The following is a 17,728-nucleotide window of genomic DNA, read 5'->3' as shown; positions in this document are numbered from 1 at the left end:
GACCCAAGATGAAATAGTAGACCTCAGTAGACCAAGACCAATAACAACTGAGGAGACTGAATTCATAATCAAAAACCTCCCAACAAAGAAAAGTCCAGGACCAAGTGGCTTCCCTGGTGACTTTTATGAAGCTTTTGAAGAAGAATTATCACCAATCATTCTCAAATTCTTCCAAAACTTGAAGAAGAGGAAATGCTTCCTAACTCATTCTATGTGGCTAGCATCAACCTAAAACAGAAGCCAGATGAAGGTGCCACAAGAAAACTGCAGTTCCACATCCCTTATGCAACAAAATACTAGCAATTACAACATCTCATTAAAAGGATAATACATTATAAATGGTTTATCCCACTAACACAAAAAAAATTTTTGCGTATCAACGGACAGTATCAGGAAAGTGAAAAGACAAACTATAAAATGAAAGAATTGGAAATCCTTTATTTGCTAAGGATTCAATATCTAGAACATATAAAGAAATCCTACAACTCAACAACTAAAAGACAAAGAACCCAATTAGAAAATGGGCAAAGGACTTCAACAGACATTCCTCCAAAGAAAATAAACAAATGGCCAATAAGCTCATGAAAAAGATGTTCAACATCATCAGCCATTAGAAATATGCAAATCAAAACCATAATGATGAGGGGAGCAGTTGTAGCTCAGTAGTTGAGTACCTGCTTTGCACGTAGGAGGGGTTCAAACCCTGGTACCTCCTTTAAAAAACAAAACCATAATCAGATACCACTTCACACCCAGTAGAATGGCTATTTATTTTATTTCTGTCTTTCTCCCCTCCACTCCATTGTTCATGCTTGCTGTCTACTCATTGTGTGCTGTTTTTGCTCGTCTTCTATTTTAGGAGGCACCAGGAACCAAACCAGGACCTCCTATGTGGGAGGGAAGTGCTTAATCACTTACCTCCACTCCCTGCTTGTTGTGACTATCCTTGTGTTTCCTTGTTGTGTCATCTCATAGCATCAGCTTCTTGTGAGGGCTTACTGTCTTGCTCGTTTTCTTTAGGGGGCACCAGGAACTGCACCTGGGACCTCCCATGTGGTAGACAGGTGCCCAACTGCTTTAGCCACCTTCAATTCCCTATTATTTTAATAATGGAAAATAACAAATGCTGGGGTGGATGCAGAGAAATACGAATCCTCCTGCACTGTTAGTGGGATTATAAAATGGTACAGTCACTGATTAAAACAGCTTGGTGATTCATCAGAAAGTTAAACATAGTAGGGTTGGGGTTGAGGTTGGAGAATGGGGTGTTAATGATTACTGGGTTTCTGTTTGGATAATGGAAGAGTTTTTGGTAATGGATGGTGGTGATGGGAGCATAACGTTGTGAGTGTAATTAATGCTGAATTTTATATTTGAAATTGTTAAAATGGGAAATATTGTTGTATATATGTTACCCGAAAATTAAAAAAAAACTACTACTATCAGTATAGGTTTGTGCTAAGGTGCCAGCAGTTTTAGTCCCAATGCTTCTATACAATCAGTGATGCTAATAACATCTTAGTATTGTGAAAAGGGTTTTGGGAACTACAAGGGTCTGTGGTCCATACTTTAGAACTGCTCTCTAAGATTCTTATAACTTCATAAGAAAGTATTACTCTCAGTTTACAGGTGGGCAAACTCAGATACTAACTCGTCCAAAGTCACTGAACTGGTAAATGGTAGGGCGAGGCTGATTTGAAAGTCTGTGCTCTCATGCAGCACCGCTCTACTGTATATTTGACCACTTGTAGCTCCTTCAATACACGACTGTTGGTTTTGTGCCTTCACATATGTGCTTCCCTCTGCTTAGAAGGCTGCGGCCCTTCCATTACTAGTGAACACTTACACACAGTTCAATACCCAGCTCAAAAGCACTTTCTCTGGAGGCAGAATTAATTGTTCCCTCCTCTGTGTGCCTGAATTAGTCAGCCAAAGGGGTGCTGACGCAAAGTGCCAGAAATCTGTTGGTTTTTATAAAGGGTATTTTTTTAAAAAGATTTATTTACTTCTCTCCCTTGTTGTTTGTACTAGTTCTGTCTGTCCATCTTCCTTGTTTCTTTAGGAGGCATCAGAAACTGAACCCAGGACCTCCGATGTGGGAGGGAGGTGCCTAATTGCTTAAGCTACCTCCACTCCCTGCTTTGTTGTGTCGCTCATGTTTCTCCTTCTTGTGTCTTTTGTTGCCTCATCTTGTTTTGTCAGCTTGCTGTCTTGCTTGTCTTCTTTTAGAAGGAACTGGGAACCTCAGTTCCCTGATATGTTGTGCCTCTCATTATGTTTTTTGTTTTTTTTTTTTAAAAAGATTTATTTATTTAATTCCTCCCCTCCCCCGGTTGTCTGTTCTCTGTGTCTATTTGCTGCGTCTTGTTTCTTTGTCGGTTTCTGCTGTCGTCAGCGGCACGGGAAGTGTGGGTGGCGCCATTCCTGGGCAGGCTGCACTCTCTTTCGCACTGGGCCGCTATCCTTACGGGTGCACTCCTTGTGCGTGGGGCTCCCCTATGCTGGGGACACCCCTGCGTGGCACGGCGCTCCTTGCGCGCATCAGCACTGCACATGGGCCAGCTCCACACGGGTCGAGGAGGTCCGGGGTTTGAACCGCGGACCTCCCATGTGGTAGACGGACGCCCTAACCACTGGGCCAAGTCTGCCGCCTTCTCTCATTTTTATTACTATTTTTTAAAGATATAGAGATGACACAAAATGTTACATTAAAAAATGTAAGAGGTTCCCATATACTCCACTCCCCACAGTCCCCACTCCTCCCACATTGACAACTTCCCTCATTAGTGTGGCACATTCATTGCATTTGTTGAGTACATTTTGGAGCACTGCTACACAGCATGGACTATAGTTTATGTTGTAGTTTACTCTCTCTCCCAGTCCACTCCCAGTGGGCTATGGCAGGATATATAATGTCCTGCATCTGTCCCTGCAATATCATTGAGGACAACTCGCACAAGTCCCAAAAGTACCCCAATATCACACCTCTTTCTCCTTCTCCCTGCCTCCAGCAACTCCTGTGGCCACTGTCTCCACATCAATATTTCTTCCATTGCTAGAGTCACAATAATTCTACAGTAGAATACCAGTAAGTTCACTCTAAACCATTCTATTCCTCCATCCTGAGGACCCTGGGATGGTAATGTTCATTCTACCTCTAAATTGAGAGGGGGCTTAGATCCCACATGGCTGATGGATGGAATTCTCCTGCTTTGCAGTTGTTCTCTCTTGGCTCCCCGGTTGGTGGTTGACCATCCTCACCTCCCTGCTAGCTGACCTGGGTAAGTCCAGTGAACTGGAAAGTAGGCCAACGTTGCAACTCTGCTGAGGCTCAGGGCTCAACTGGCACAGACAGTCCAGAATTTCAAGTCTCCTGAGCAAACTCCAGCCCCAGTACCAACCACAGGTTCAGTGAAAGTGACAGAAGAAGCATGCATAGAAAGGTCACATCTGAGTCCAACTCCATCACACTCAGGAGCTCATTATGTTACTCTTCTTGTGTCTCTTGTTGTATCACCTTGCCATGCCTGCCCATCGTGCCAGCTCACTGTCTTCTTTAGGAGGTACCAAGAACCGAACCAGGGACCTCCGATGTGGTACATAGGAGCCCACTCGCTTGAGAGACATCTGCTTCCCTAAAGGGTATTTATCTGGGGTAAAAGCTTACAGTTACAAGGCCCTGAAGAGTCCAACTCAAGGTTACCTCCTTACCAAACTCTAATGCCACGTGTTGAGGCAACATGGCAGGCAACTTCTGCAAGGGTTCAGCCTTCCTCTTCCCTCTAAAGGTGCCATGGGTCCAGCTTCTTCGGTTCTCAGCTGTAGGCTGGCATAGGGCTAGTCTCTCTTCCCAGGGCTCATTTCTTCCTGGGCTCAGCTGCTCTGGTCTCTTCACAAGGTCAGTTGTAAACTAGTGGGCAAATTGCTCAACTCTCTTCCCAGGGCCACAGGATCCTCTGCTGTGTCTATGGAGCTCTCTTCCTCTGTGTATCTTCTCTGTGTATCTACTTGTGTGTTCTTGATTGAGCATCCATTTATATAGCCCACCAAAGGCACGCGGACTCAACCCTGAACACCCTAATCTTGATGTAATTTAATCATAATTCATCTCAGCTGAATCTAATACAATCAAATTGTATCATGCCCAGAGGAAAAGACCAGTTTATAAACATAATCTCTCTTCTTGGAATTCATAAATAATCTCAAACTGCCACAGTACTCATGCATTTGCATTTTTCTAAGTTTTTATCCAGCTGGAATTTATTTTTTGTATGGTATGAGGTACAGATACAATTTCATTTGTTTTCTACATAAATATCCAGTTGTCCTAGCCCCATGCATCAAGCAATTTGTCTTTTCTCAGCAGTTTTGCAATGCTGCTGCTGTTACCAAGTTTCCATATACATATAGTTCCATTTGTAGGATGTGTTACATTGTTCTATTTGTCTATGTCAGCTAATATCATACTGTCTTTTTTCTATAGACTTTAAGTGTTAAGTGTTCAGCATGGAAAGTCCCCCCACTCTTGTGTGTGTGTGTGTAGGGGCGGGATCTTTCTTTCTAGAGTGTCTTAGATCTTGGACCTTGGCCGTGCAAGTTTTAGAATCAGTTTATCAAGTTCCATGTTTGGAACTGCCAAGAATCTGTACATCAGTTTAAGGAGAACTGGTATTTTTATAATTATGAGTCTTCCTATAAATGAACATGGCTTATGTCCCATTTATTTTGGTTTTCCTTAATATATTCCAATAGGTTTTATAGTTTTCTCCATATTGTTTTGCACATAGAAGAGACTGGTGGTGCTTTCTTTCTTCAGAATCCCCAAATTTTAGCTGGGTGCAAGGCCACTCATAATAAAGGCAGTATTTTCTAGCCTTCCTTGTGTAGAAGATCATGTGACTAATTTCTGGCTAACAGAATGTAAACAAAAAGTGTGCAACTTCTAAGATACGGCGTTAAACTCTTTGCCTTTCCTTTTCTCCTTCCTGCTTGTTGGAATATACAACTGATGAGTGAAGCTGAAGCAGTCATCTTGGACCATAAGGTAGAAAGCATATATGAGAATAAAAGAAAGAAAGATCATAAATTCCTGATCATTATGAAATAATCATACCCTCAGTCATCTACACAGACATTTACAGAGAGAAAAATAAACACATCTTTTAATTCACTTACTTTTTTTGCTTTTTTTTTTTGGTCACTAGCTGAACCTAATCTTATATAGATTATGTGTTACATACATCCCTAGGAACTTTTTTTTTTTTTTTTGACGTTTTTTTTTTAATTTATTTATTATTATTATTTTTTAATTACATTAAAAAATATATATGAGGTCCCATTCAACCCCACCGCCCCCGCCCCCCACTCCCCCCACAGCAACACTCTCTCCCATCATCGTGATACATCCATTGCACCTGGTAAGTTCATCTCTGAGCATCACTGCACCCCACAGTCAATGGTCCACATCATAGCCCAGACTCTCTCACGTTCCATCCAGTGGGCCCTGGGGGGATCTACAGTGTCCCGTAATTGTCCGTGAAGCAGTATCCAGGACAACTCCACGTCCCGAAAACGCCTCCACATCTCATCTCTTCCTCCCGTTCCCCACACCCAGCAGCCCCCATGGCTACCGTTCCCACATCCATTTCACATTTCCTCTGTGGACATTGGATTGGTTGTGTCCATTGCACACCTATGTCAAGTGAGGGCTTAGATTCCACATGGGTACTGGATGCACTCTTCCCGCTTCTAGTTGTAGACACTCTAGGCTCCATGCTGTGGTGGTTGACCTTCTTCAACTCCATGTTAGCTGAGTGGAGTATCTAGGAACTTTTTTTTGTTTTGTATTACTTTTTTATATTTTCTAACTCTTTGTTGTTGATATAGATGTATAGCAGAATATTTATATTGATCTTACATCAAGGAGCTTTGCTAAGCTTTCTTAATTCTAATAATTTTGTAAATTCTTTAAGTTTTCTATATAGTCGTATCATCTGTGAATACTGTTTTGTTTCTTGTTTTTCCAATGCCTATACCTTTTGATTTTTTCTAGTCTTATTTCACTCACTAGAACCTCCAGTGAATATGAATAGTGACAGAGAATCTTCCTGTCTTGTTCCTGATGTTAAAGGGAACGATTTTAACATTCTACCACTGAATGTGATGACTACTGTAGGATTTTGGTACTTCATTAGGTTAAAGAAGCTCTCTTCCTTGTTTGCTAAGATTTTTCTTTTTTTTAAATCATGAATTAATGTTGAATTTTTATTGAAAACCATGTTGTTTTATAATGATTAATTTATGTACCTAAAGGACAAGAGCATACCTTAGTCACCTTTGTATCCCCAGCTTAATAACTGATGGCTGAATAAATAAGTGAATATCATTTACACTTCTACTTCTCTTAACACACATTAGGCCACTTCACTGGCAAAGAGGTCTATCAACATTTTCATGATGGCAAGGGAATTCTGGGAAGCTGAGCACACTATAACTGAATAAAATTGGAGATCTATCAGAAAGGAAGACGGGAAGAGTAAATACTGGATAAAGCAAGTGAGCCTTATCTGTCACATCTTCTGAGAGGCTGCTTAACTCTAGTTATATACTAGTGTTACCTGTGATAACTAGGGCCTGAAAATATGTTCTTGTTGGCAAAGATGATGGATATGATATTGTTGTGGGAAGGTAGGAAGATGCTGATGCAGGAGGCAAAGTATGAAATAATATGGAATGAAGAGGCCTTCAAAAGAGCTTAAAAGCAAAAGATAAGTCTCGGTTTAGGGGAAGAGAACAGGGTGCTCCAGTCATTTTGGAAATCTCTATTAGCAGAATGGACAGCGTCTCAAACTTTGATTTAGTTATAGGGTTGTGATGGTTTGAAGCTGTATGGACCCCAGAAAAGTATGTTCTTAAACTAATCCATTCCTAGGGATCTAAACCTATTTTAAGTAGGGTCTTTTGATTAAGTTACTTTAGTTAAGGCATGATTCAAGGCGGGTCTTAATCCTCTTACTGAAGTCTTTTAAACAGGATGAATACAGAGAGAGAGAGAGAGAGAGAGGGAGAGATGGAGAGATGGAGACAAAGCCAAAATCTGTTGCCATGTGTTAGAGCAAGATGGTTGCTGATGTCTGTAGGGTTTGGGCTTCCTGGGTTCCTCCCTTCCTGGGGCTCATTTCTCTTCAGGCTCAGCTACTCTGCTTTCTCCACAAGGCCAGCTGTAGACTATCAGGTGAATGGCTTGTCTCTCTTCCTGAAGCTTCTGCACGTTTAATGAAGACTTCTCTCCATCTTCACGAATCTGCTTCTCTGAGTGTTTACTTCCTGGGCTCCAGGATCAAAACTCCAAACTCCCTTCTCTGTGGTGTGGTTTCCCTGTGAGTCCCCACCCTCTTGGTGGGCAGGGACTCAACAGCCTGCTGACATGACCCAATCAAAGCCTCAATCATTACTTACTCAAATAAAAGTGAAACCTCTGAATCCAATATAATCTAATATGCCCAAAGGAAAAAATCAGTTTACAAACATAATCCAATATCTACTTTCGGAATTTATAACCAATATCAAACTGCTATACCCTGGAGACATAAAAGCATTGAAAAAAAAAAAAGAAAAAGGAGGCAGCAGGGTAAGAGCAAGAGTTGTTTTCATGTTTAGTTTGTTTTGTTTTTAGGAGGTACCAAAGATTGAAGCCAGGAACTCATATGGGAAGCAGGGACTCAACCACTTGAGCTACATCTGCTCCCAGAGAAGAGTTTTTTAATTTGAGAGGGGGTAAGGCAACATGAGATAACAAATATGCTCAATCTCAAGTCCCAAAAGACTGGAGGACAAGGATATTAGAATACACCTTAGTTCCTACACTGGGATCTAATTTTTTCTCCCTATTTTGGAAGACATGATGTAAATGAATTCTCTGAAACAAAGGCACATCTTGAAGAGGAAATGTGTTCAGAGTTTGGGGAAGTTTCAAAAGATTAAATACATGTCTATGAGTAAAACAAGCAGAGTGAGGATATAAACAATACTTTTCTTTTAGGGTTCAGAAATGTGGCCAATATATTTATCCTAAGAGTAAGAACCATTCTTGGTGTGGAGTGGGGGCAGCTCCAGAAGTTCCTCCCATTGTGAATACTACTACTGATCAGAAGAACTTCTGAATGAACTCAAATTCCCTAGAGGGAAGACCTCCCTGAGATCATTCTGACTTGCCTCCAAGCTCCACAAGACCCTCTTCCTTCTGGTGAAGGCAGTGGTGCTCTAAAGCAGTCCTTTAGGGTCTGGAAGATGGTCTACCTGTTGATCTTGTATAATAAGGATGCCTATCTTATGATGTTATACTCTGTTCTGTCATGCTTTTAGTTATCAAGTCCTATAGACTCCCCTTCCACAGCGTCTCTAAACGTATCTTTTCTCTTCCATTTCTACTACCACAATCCTACTAAAGATCACTAGTACTTCTTGCCTGCCATATTGCAGTATCCTAATAGACTTCTTGCCTCCAAACCTTTCTCTCAATCCATTCTGTAACCTACTATTTGAGTAATAAATCTAAATTAGAGCACACATGATAGCATTCTACTGCTCAGTGGTTCCCAATTGCCTAGAGGAGATAAGTTCAACCCTTTGGGCAGGCTTTCAAAGCCCTCTACAATAGGCCCTGTTGTAGTTTTCCTGAGCTGCTCAAGCAAATACCATGCAATGGGTTGGTTTAAGCAACGGGAATTTATTAGCATATGGTTTGGGGGCTAAGAGAAAGTCCATATCAAGGCATTAACAAGATGATGTTTTCTTCCCAAAGACTGGAATCTTGGGGCTGGCTGCCAGTGATCCCTAGTCCTTGGTTCCTCTGTCACATGGCAATGCATGTGGCAGCCTCCCCTGGCCTCTCTGTTCTCTTCTGGGTTCCACTGAACTTCAGCTTCTTGCTTCTCATGGCTTTCTCTCTATCTGTCCAAGTTTCTTTCTGCTTATAAAGGACTCCAGTAATAGGATTAAGGCCCTTTCTGGGCCACACTTTAAATGAAGTAACCTGATCAAAAGGTCCTACTTAAGCAATTGAACTCCTGCCTACCACATGGGGGGTTCCCAGGGCCTCCTAAAGAAAAGATGAGCAGAAATAGAGAGCACACAGTGAATGGACTCAGAGATCAGACAGCGAGTACAAAACAATGGGGGGGGGGAGAATAAATAAATAAATCTTTTTTTAAAAAGGTCCTACTTACAATGGGCTCGTACCCATTGGAGTATTAAGTTTAAGAACTTTTCATGGGGAACATACAGCTCCAAACCACTATAGGCCCCATTCTACTTTTCCAGCCTTCATGTATCTTCTGTTAGTAAACATTCAGATTCATCCATTAACAATGGAATGGCTGCCCTAGGTCAGGCATGGCTAGGGTTACAAAGGGAAATAGTAACAGTCTTCATTCATTGGACATCCAGTAGAAGAGATAAACAAAACTGAAGAAGAGCTACCGAAGAAGAAGGAAAACCAAGAAAGTGTGGTGCCTTCAAAGACACAAGAAAGGGTTCAAGTAAGTATCACATACTGCTAAGAGATCAAGTGAAGTGCAAATTGAGCACTGGGACTTGGCCTCATGAAGGTCACTGATGACCCTGACAAGAATGGTTTCAGTGGAGGGTGAGAATGAAAGTTTGATTGGGGTCTGTTCAAAAGATAAAAGACATGAGGATGTTGGGAGATTTTTGCTATAAAGGAAAGTATAAAATAATTTAGAAAGGGTTCTAGGGAAGGCTTCCTAAAGATGTAGATAGAAGACCAAGTTTGTATGCTGATGGGAATGGTTAATAGAGGAGAAACTGATGATACAAGAATATAAAAAGATAACTTCAAGTACCTGGAGTAGACAAAGGAGTTGGGACCCAATGCACAAGTGAAAAGATGATGAGCTTAGGGAAGCAGACTTAGCTCAACGGTTAGAGCGCCCACCTACCACATGGGAGGTCCAAGGTTCAAACCCAGGGCCTCCTTGACCCGTGTGGAGCTGGCTCACGTGCAGTGCTGATGCGTGCAAGGAGTGCCGTGCCACGCAGGGGAGCCCCATGCGCAAAGAGTGCACCCCGTTAAGGAGAGCCACCCAGTGCGAAAGGAAGTTCAGCCTGCCCAGGAGTGGCGCCACACACACGGGAGAGCTGATGCAGCAAGATGACACAACAAAATGAGACACAGATTCAATTTGGTGCCGCTGACAAGAATAGAAGCAGACACAGAAGAACACACAGTGAATGGACATAAAGAACAGACAACTGGGGCAGGGTGGGGCAGGGGGGGAAGGGGAGAGAAAAAAAAAAAATCTTAAAAAATTGTGAGTGTACATACCAGAGAAAGTTCATTCACTTTAACCATAGGATAGGCAAACAGCATGGAAACAGAAACAGTAATAAGCAAATGGGAAATGAGGTTGTTCTCTTCAGATTGCTTCCATTTTTTCAGTGAAATAAGTTAGCAGCTAAGGGCGAAAAAGGGAGCAGGAGATATTGGAGAACTGAGGACAAAAGAGAAGGTGTGCAACAGTCATCTTGGAGCACAGAAGAGTGAAATGACTAAAGAAATGCAATAGGATTGCTAAGCATGGGCGATTTCTGGCTATAAATTTCAAGTGAAACATGGAATGCATTTCCTTTTTCACCTTCTAAAAAAGAAAAAGCCTTTGTTCTTGCTATTACCTCAATCTCCCCTTCACTACCTGTTTTTTTGTTGTTGTTGTTTTTTCAGGACATAATTTTATTGCCATTTTATTCACAATTGAATTGTACAACTATTTGAGAGGAATTCAAGGGTTTCTTCCCTCCCCCCCTTTATTTTAAAAGATACTTCGATTACATAAATGTTACAGAGAATATATAGGGGATTCCCATATGCCCCACTCCCCACACTTCCCACATTTTCCTACATTACCAACATCTTTCATCAGTGTGGTACATTCATTGCAACTGAAAAACACATTTTGGAGCACTGCTACTAAGCATGGATGATAGTTTACACTGTACTTTACACTCTCTCCCATTTGACTCTGTAGTTTATGATGGGATATATAATGACCTGTATCTGTCATTGTAATTTCATTATCTGTTAAAATCTTATTTTAGAAAGCCCAGCAGAAAACTACCTTTTTCATAAAGCCTACCTTTAAGCTCTCCGCCCAAAGTGAATTTTCCAACTTCTCGACTCCAATATCAAGTTGTCGATGCCTCATATAAAGCATATATTCCATCTCATTATGGTTAGTTGCTGCACTAGGTTTTCCTTAAATAGAGAAACTCTTTCGGATCTTATTCACTATACCACAGAAGGCTTCTCTCCATCCTCTCTGCCACATATTATGTATCTCCATGGTTCTAGGTCCTGCTCAAATACGCAATTGTGTGATACAGGCACCCTATCTTATGAAACTATGGTATATTGGGGAACTTTGCTCACCTTTCCTGCTTCTGTCACTCAAATACCTTGCTTTCGAATTCTAGCTATCGTTTTTACAGATCTTTTCACACTAAGAGGTTGCTTTAATTAACGTTGGCATCCTTGCCCTCGGGGTTTACAGCTACATCAAATGTAATTTATTTGTCAATGCAAAAAATAAATGCTATCAAGACTCTCAGAAGAGATGCTAAGAGAGAAAGGCTTAGTGTAAATGACACCAGAGACTGCGGGGTAGAGAGGGGGTTGGGGGTGGGGAACAGGCAGAGAGATAGGAATAAGGATTAGGTCGGGCAGAATAATTTTGTTCAGTCAACTTACATATAAATGGATCTCTAGGGCAGTCCATGAGCGTCTCCAATTTCTAATATTGTTGGACTTGGAGTGGAGCTGAGGATGTGCAAAACAATCACAGGCTCCCAACAGTGCCCTCTTATTCGCTCATATTATCTAAAACTTTTTTCCCCACCCCCTTTCCTCAGTATCTGGGTGATTCAATAATTAAGACTTCAGTATGGGGAAAAAAAACACCTCTGGCATAAAAGCAACAGCAACGGCTCGCGAATCAGAGTTCGGGGAAGCACCGAAGCAGCACGGAGGGAATCCCATTCCCGCGCAGGTACCCGAGCCGAATCGCACGGAGCAGCGAGCCGCCATTACGTAACCCGCCATTACGTAACCCTCCACGGCGCCCACACGGGGGCCGGAAGGCGCTGGGGCCGGAAGGCGCAGCCTCCGCCCGGGCCTGGCCCCGCCCCTGGCCCCGCCCCCGGCTCGCCCGCACCAGGCGGTGCCTTGCGCAACTCTCCTTTCCCCTTATAGGGAAGCGCCCACCCCTTTCCCCTTATAGGGAAGATCGGTTTTATGTTTTAGCTGACGCCATCGCGTAGGGCTGACCCTAAAACCGTGAAATAGGAGCGCTTCTCTCACTCTTCACTTCCGCTTTCTTCAAGTAAGGAGTTGGCACCTCCAACCTCCGTTTTTCTCGCCCGGGCGGCAGCGGCAGCGGCGGCGGCGGTTTGCGATGTTTGGCTTCAAAAGAAACGCGGTAATCGGACTTAACCTCTACTGTGGCGGGGCCGGATTGGGGGCCGGCAGCGGCGGCAGCGCCACCCCTCCAGGAGGGCGACTTTTCTCGCCGGGGAAGGAGGCCGCGGCCGGGCGAGAAGGGGGAGGGGAGGCCGGCGCGGTGATTGGCGGGAGCCCCGGCGCGAGCCCCCCGGCCGTTCTCCCGCCCGACCTCCGGGGGGTTGCGCGGCCGGCGCCCATTGGCGCCGAGGGGCCCGACGTCACCGCGACCCTCGAGAGGCCGACGTTCTTCGCGCCCACCCGCCGCCCTTCGCCACCCGAGGAGATGGAAGCCTCGGCCGCCGACGCCATCATGTCGCCCGAAGACGAGCTGGACGGGTACGAACCCGAGCCGCTTGGGAAACGGTTGGCTGTGCTGCCCTTGCAGGGGCTGGTGGCCGAGGCCGCCAACGTCCCCAACACGAACGGGTCACTTCCCTCGACGCCGCCCCCAGCAGAGGATGAAGAGGGCGAGCTGTACCACCAGTCGCTGGAGATCATCTCTCGGTACCTTCGGGAGCAGGCAACCGGCGCCAAGGACGCAAAACCCATGGGCGGGGCTGGGACCACCAACCGGAAGGCCCTGGAGACCCTCCGGCGCGTCGGGGGCGGCGTGCAGCGCAACCACGAGACGGCCTTCCAAGGTAAGGGGGTTAGTCACCAAGGTCGCGCTGCCTGCTTTCCACCCTTCCTGGACTAAGCCACCGAGGTGGGTGGAAACCGAAACGAGTCAGTTTTGAAATAAGTCCGATCCTATTGCTGAGGCCAGAATATTCTGGCCGTGAGTCATTGTTTCCGCCTATCTTTATTCTCTTGGAAATGGCAGCTCTGTTCAAAGCCCGGAAAGGGTGGGATGGTAGTTTTCAAGAGGGGTGGTCCTGAGTTGTATAAAGCCCAAATAGCGATTTCCCCCGCGGTGGGCGGGCGGCAAATCGTGCCCAGGTTTAGACAAAGGAGGCCGTGAGAACCTGCATGCTTTTCTTCCTCTCAGGCATGCTTCGGAAACTGGACATCAAAAATGAGGATGATGTCAAATCTTTGTCTCGAGTGATGGTCCATGTTTTCAGTGACGGAATAACAAACTGGGGCAGGATTGTGACTCTTATTTCTTTTGGTGCCTTTGTGGCCAAACACCTGAAGAGTATAAACCAAGAAAGCTGCATCGAACCATTAGCAGAAAGTATCACAGATATTCTCGTAAGGACAAAACGAGACTGGCTAGTGAAACAAAGAGGCTGGGTAAGTTGGCTTTACGGTGGGGTTAGGGGAGGGAGCTTGAAGTGGGGATAGCTAAAGGTATTTATAAGGCGCAATTAAGTTTTCAGGCTCTAATTTATGGACCTCCGGTTTGATGTTGGTTTAGGTCCATAGAGAGAGTGGCATGGTAGTGCTGGTGTTCTATAGGCTGATAATACTGGTTGTCCTGTCCTCTGGCTTTGATATTTTGTAATTCAGTTGGATACTCTTTATACCAGTAGATTCAAACCATAAAGAAATAAGAATCACCTGGAGATAAAGTACATTTCCGAGGGCTCTCCCTCCATAATTTTGGTTGATAGAGAAGGGGTGGAGCCCCCCGGAATCTGTATTTTTAACATACACCCAGATGATTCTGATAGAGAAGGTACTTAACCACATCGAGAAACACTGCTCTGTGCACAGATAGACGGTGGAAATTTGAGGTTAAAGGCTTGCATCTTTTTTATCTAAATAATGGTGACTATTAAAATCCCTTGGTTTAGGTTATCCTGATATCAAGATTCCATGTAAAATCAAGTTTATTATGAGTGGCCTACTTACTACTGTAATGAACTAAAAAACTAGGGAAATGTCTTTTTTTTTGCAGCCCGGAAATGAAGAATAATTGGTTCATCATTGTGTTTGGGGGGAAGTTAGATATTTTAATTCACCTTTCTCTATAAATTAGGGTTTTGAAGTCAGTGGAAACCCATACTTGAAAATTTTCCTTTTTTGTTTTGTTTTGTTTTGTTTTCTAGGATGGGTTTGTGGAGTTCTTCCATGTAGATGACCTAGAAGGTGGCATCAGAAATGTGCTGCTGGCTTTTGCAGGTGTTGCTGGAGTAGGAGCTGGTTTGGCATATCTAATAAGATAGCCTTGTAAGTGCAATAATTGACTCTTAACAACTCCATCCACCAAAACCACACACTCCTGCTGTGAAATTGAAGTTGGACATCAGGCTGCCCAGACTGTAACATCTAAGAGTCCTACTCCAGCATCCTAGCCAGAAAAACAAGTGACAAGAGGATTATGGCTTAACAGGAATAAATCAGTGGAAAAGTGGTTCCTACTACCTTGAAGAGTCACTGTGTAAAAGAAGCCAAGTTCCGTTTCAGCAACAGGCAAACTTTGGGAGACCATGGAGAGAGAACGACTTGTAGGTTTAGTGAAGATGGTAGGGTGGGAAGGCTTAATTTTCTTGTCTAGAACAGAAGAGTGGCCGGTAGCCAGGCTCATCATAAAATTCATTAAATATGCCCACTGGATTCATTAACTTCCTGTAATGTTTAAAGAGAAGCACTAATAATGCCAGATACCAGTGACCTTGTGTAAAATGAATTTAAGCTACAAGTAATAACAGCTATTACTGGAAGCCTCAGTACTGTACAACAGAGTTTGAAGGGAAGCTTGTTCCTCTAAAATTTGCTTTCGCAGGTATACTTCTTGAAAAATAGAAAATTTAAGTGCTCAGGACCTTTTTACCTGTATCTACTTTGCCTTGGTTCGAGTAATTCTTAGCTATTAGCCTGGTCATGGCCAAGAATACTTGACTTGAGGCTCAGTAATTCCAGTTACAAATATGGAATATCCTTAATTTTTTTTAAAGGAAAAAACAAATTTGTAAGTGTATTTGTCTGTAAAAATTATATTTTTACAGAAAACATTTGAGATACAAACGGGGCAGGGGTGGCTTGAATTTACTTTGGAAGTTTTTTTTTTTCCATAACTTTTGAAAATTTTCAGCTTCTGTAGGTAGGAACCTGTTTCTTAGAGCTTTTCTATTCTAAACTTTGACCTGGTCAATTTTCTAGAATGTACAGAACCAATTGACGTAGACGTATACAACTTGGTTGTAGTGGAACAAATCTGGTTCGTAACTACGCAGACTTTAAATTGCCTATTTGATTTTGGTAAGTATTCCTTAGGTGTTTTTTTTTTTCCTTCAATTTTTTTTTAAAGACCTGGGATTGAGAGGTTGAGAACTAGAAATTACTCTTCACGTTTTCTGTAGATTTTCAATAATTGAGTTGGAATGGAGTTTTTAAGTTTTTTGGGGGGGAAGGGAGAATTGATGATTTTCAAATAATGGGCTCTGATTGGGCAACTACTCATTTTAGTTCCTTCATTTGACCTAATTTAGCTGGTGAAATTTAAACTGAATTCATGAGCTCATCTTCAAAACTTTTGTTGGAAGATTTTCAGCTGTTCCAAATGGGACTTATTAGCAGTATGCATATAAAAAGATCACATCAGGTGGACGAGAGAAATTTGATCCCTTGTTTGCTTAATAAATTGTAAAATGATGGCTTGGAAAAAGGCTAGAGTCTAACCATGGTGCTATTATTAGGCTTGCTTGTTAAACACAAGTATAGGCCTAGTATGTTAATAAAACATGCTTATTGTTTAATTTCTATTAATGATTCCCAAGCGTTCTTTAAAATTTTCACATTGGCATCTTTTTGCATTTCAGGCTTGATGTTCTGTCGAATTTATTGTCCTTCCTTGAAATATTTGCTGCTTTTGTTTTGCTTCCTGTGTAGATATTTATAGCAATTTCTGCATCTTTCCCATCCCTTGACCCTTACTAGCCCTTTTAGGTTTGGCACTATGAACCCCTACTGGGAACTTAAGTAGTAACCCCCTCCCTTGAGTGCACAGACCTTAATCATAAATCTTATCCTGTTGGGAGTTGGTAGTACCATGGGTGCTATGATAGTCACGGGTGGAGGGAGGCCCTTTTCCTTGGACTTTAGAACTTTTTCATTCTTTATCGCATCAAAAGTCCTCTTAGGAATTTTCAGAGAAGGGAACATCTTTTGTGACATTCTCTGGTTTCCTTTGCATTCAGCTGTACCTAACATTTTTAGAAGAGGTGGGCTTTGTTAAACCTTGAAGAGTTACATAAAAGCCGGTCAACTAAATAATACTTCTGAAGTGGAACTAGTGTCATTTGAAAGCTTCAGCCTCAGAACGTGACCTTTAGACTGTGGACTCCAGATAAAAATAGGCATAAATAAAATGACTAAGAATGTAATAGGGAAGAGTTGCCCTGCCTGCCCATTTCCGAGCCATAAGGTTATCTTGCTAGAGCTATCTTTACCTATGTATTTATCGTTCTTGATCATAAACCACTTATTTATATCATGTGTATCTCTAAGAACCTAAAAGCACTTTATGTAGTTTTTAATTTTCTTAAGATCTGGGTAAGGTGACTAAAAAAGAAAAAGACCTGTCTCCCTATATTCACTTGTGGAAATAAGTGGATACGTGGATGTAAACTGGTAGAGTTTTGTTCGGCTACTTCCCAATTCACTAGGTGTGACTGCTGAAATACTGAAGAGGATCTTAGCTGACATTTTAGGTCGGAGCAGTGAGAACTTACGGAGCTCAAATCCTTTGGGAAAGGGGGCGTTCGTTTATAGTGGAAGGCACGTGGTCTAAGTGCTGATTAGCTGCATAGTTCAGGCAAAATCTTCCAAAATGGAAAGGGAGGGGCCACTTGGAAAGATGGCGCTCTTAGCAACTTCTGTTTGTCTTACGCTTCTCTCAGGGAAAAACATGTAGTCCTCTAGTGTTGTCCGTGTGCATCCAGTGGGGGTGTGTGTGAACGCCTCGGTCCTGGTTAAACTGCTTCTGACAGCTGTGCCAGGAAGGGTTAGGACCAACTACAAATGTGGGTTGTAAAATGTGTAGTGTGTTTCCCTAACTTCCTGTTTTTCCTGAGAAAAGAATAAATCTTTTATTCAAATGCAAGGTGTGGTACTGGTCTTTTCTAATTGATGCCTTTCTTCCTTCCCCCCCTCTTAGGCAAGCCGTTTAGGGAAGTCAGCTGAGCAAATAAGTACAGGTATTAAAAGCAACAGAGTAGAGCAAAGGACAGTTCTTCGATTCAACTGAAGAGTTGTTCAGTTTTTAATATTTTACTGCTGTACTTTGGAGTAGCTCCTGTATATTTTAATACCAAAAAAACACTTCTG

The 17,728-nt window shown here is 42.8% G+C and overlaps 1 protein-coding gene and 1 long non-coding RNA gene across 2 annotated transcripts; one reads left to right on the top strand and one right to left on the bottom strand.

Annotated features, from left to right (window-relative positions):
* Positions 1 to 4,931: 4,931 nt before the first annotated feature.
* Positions 4,932 to 12,066, bottom strand: LOC131273113 (uncharacterized). Its single transcript, XR_011645375.1, has 3 exons — positions 11,975 to 12,066; positions 11,765 to 11,833; positions 4,932 to 5,031 (listed from the first exon to the last, which is right to left on the bottom strand). It is a non-coding gene; the product is annotated as an uncharacterized lncRNA (long non-coding RNA).
* A 162-nt stretch (positions 12,067 to 12,228) lies between these two features.
* Positions 12,229 to 17,504, top strand: MCL1 (MCL1 apoptosis regulator, BCL2 family member). Its single transcript, XM_004461600.5, has 3 exons — positions 12,229 to 13,155; positions 13,503 to 13,750; positions 14,509 to 17,504. Exons 1-3 carry the CDS (start codon positions 12,468 to 12,470, stop codon positions 14,623 to 14,625), a joined length of 1,053 nt encoding a protein of 350 aa, XP_004461657.1. The 5' UTR covers positions 12,229 to 12,467; the 3' UTR covers positions 14,626 to 17,504.
* The last annotated feature ends 224 nt before the right edge of the window (positions 17,505 to 17,728 follow it).

Source organism: Dasypus novemcinctus, chromosome 13 (assembly GCF_030445035.2).
Source record: "Dasypus novemcinctus isolate mDasNov1 chromosome 13, mDasNov1.1.hap2, whole genome shotgun sequence".
In the NCBI taxonomy this organism is placed as follows: domain Eukaryota; kingdom Metazoa; phylum Chordata; class Mammalia; order Cingulata; family Dasypodidae; genus Dasypus; species Dasypus novemcinctus.
Note: the sequence above shows the minus strand (reverse complement) of the source record. Positions and strands in the feature narration are given on the sequence as shown.

Excerpts from the sequence above, each read along its gene's own strand:
- MCL1 (XM_004461600.5), top strand. The coding sequence starts at position 12,468 with ATGTTTGGCTTCAAAAGAAACGCGGTAATCGGACTTAACCTCTACTGT. Across the intron at positions 13,156-13,502 it reads CCACGAGACGGCCTTCCAAG|GCATGCTTCGGAAACTGGAC; the intron begins GTAAGGGGGTTA and ends TCTTCCTCTCAG. Across the intron at positions 13,751-14,508 it reads TAGTGAAACAAAGAGGCTGG|GATGGGTTTGTGGAGTTCTT; the intron begins GTAAGTTGGCTT and ends TTTGTTTTCTAG.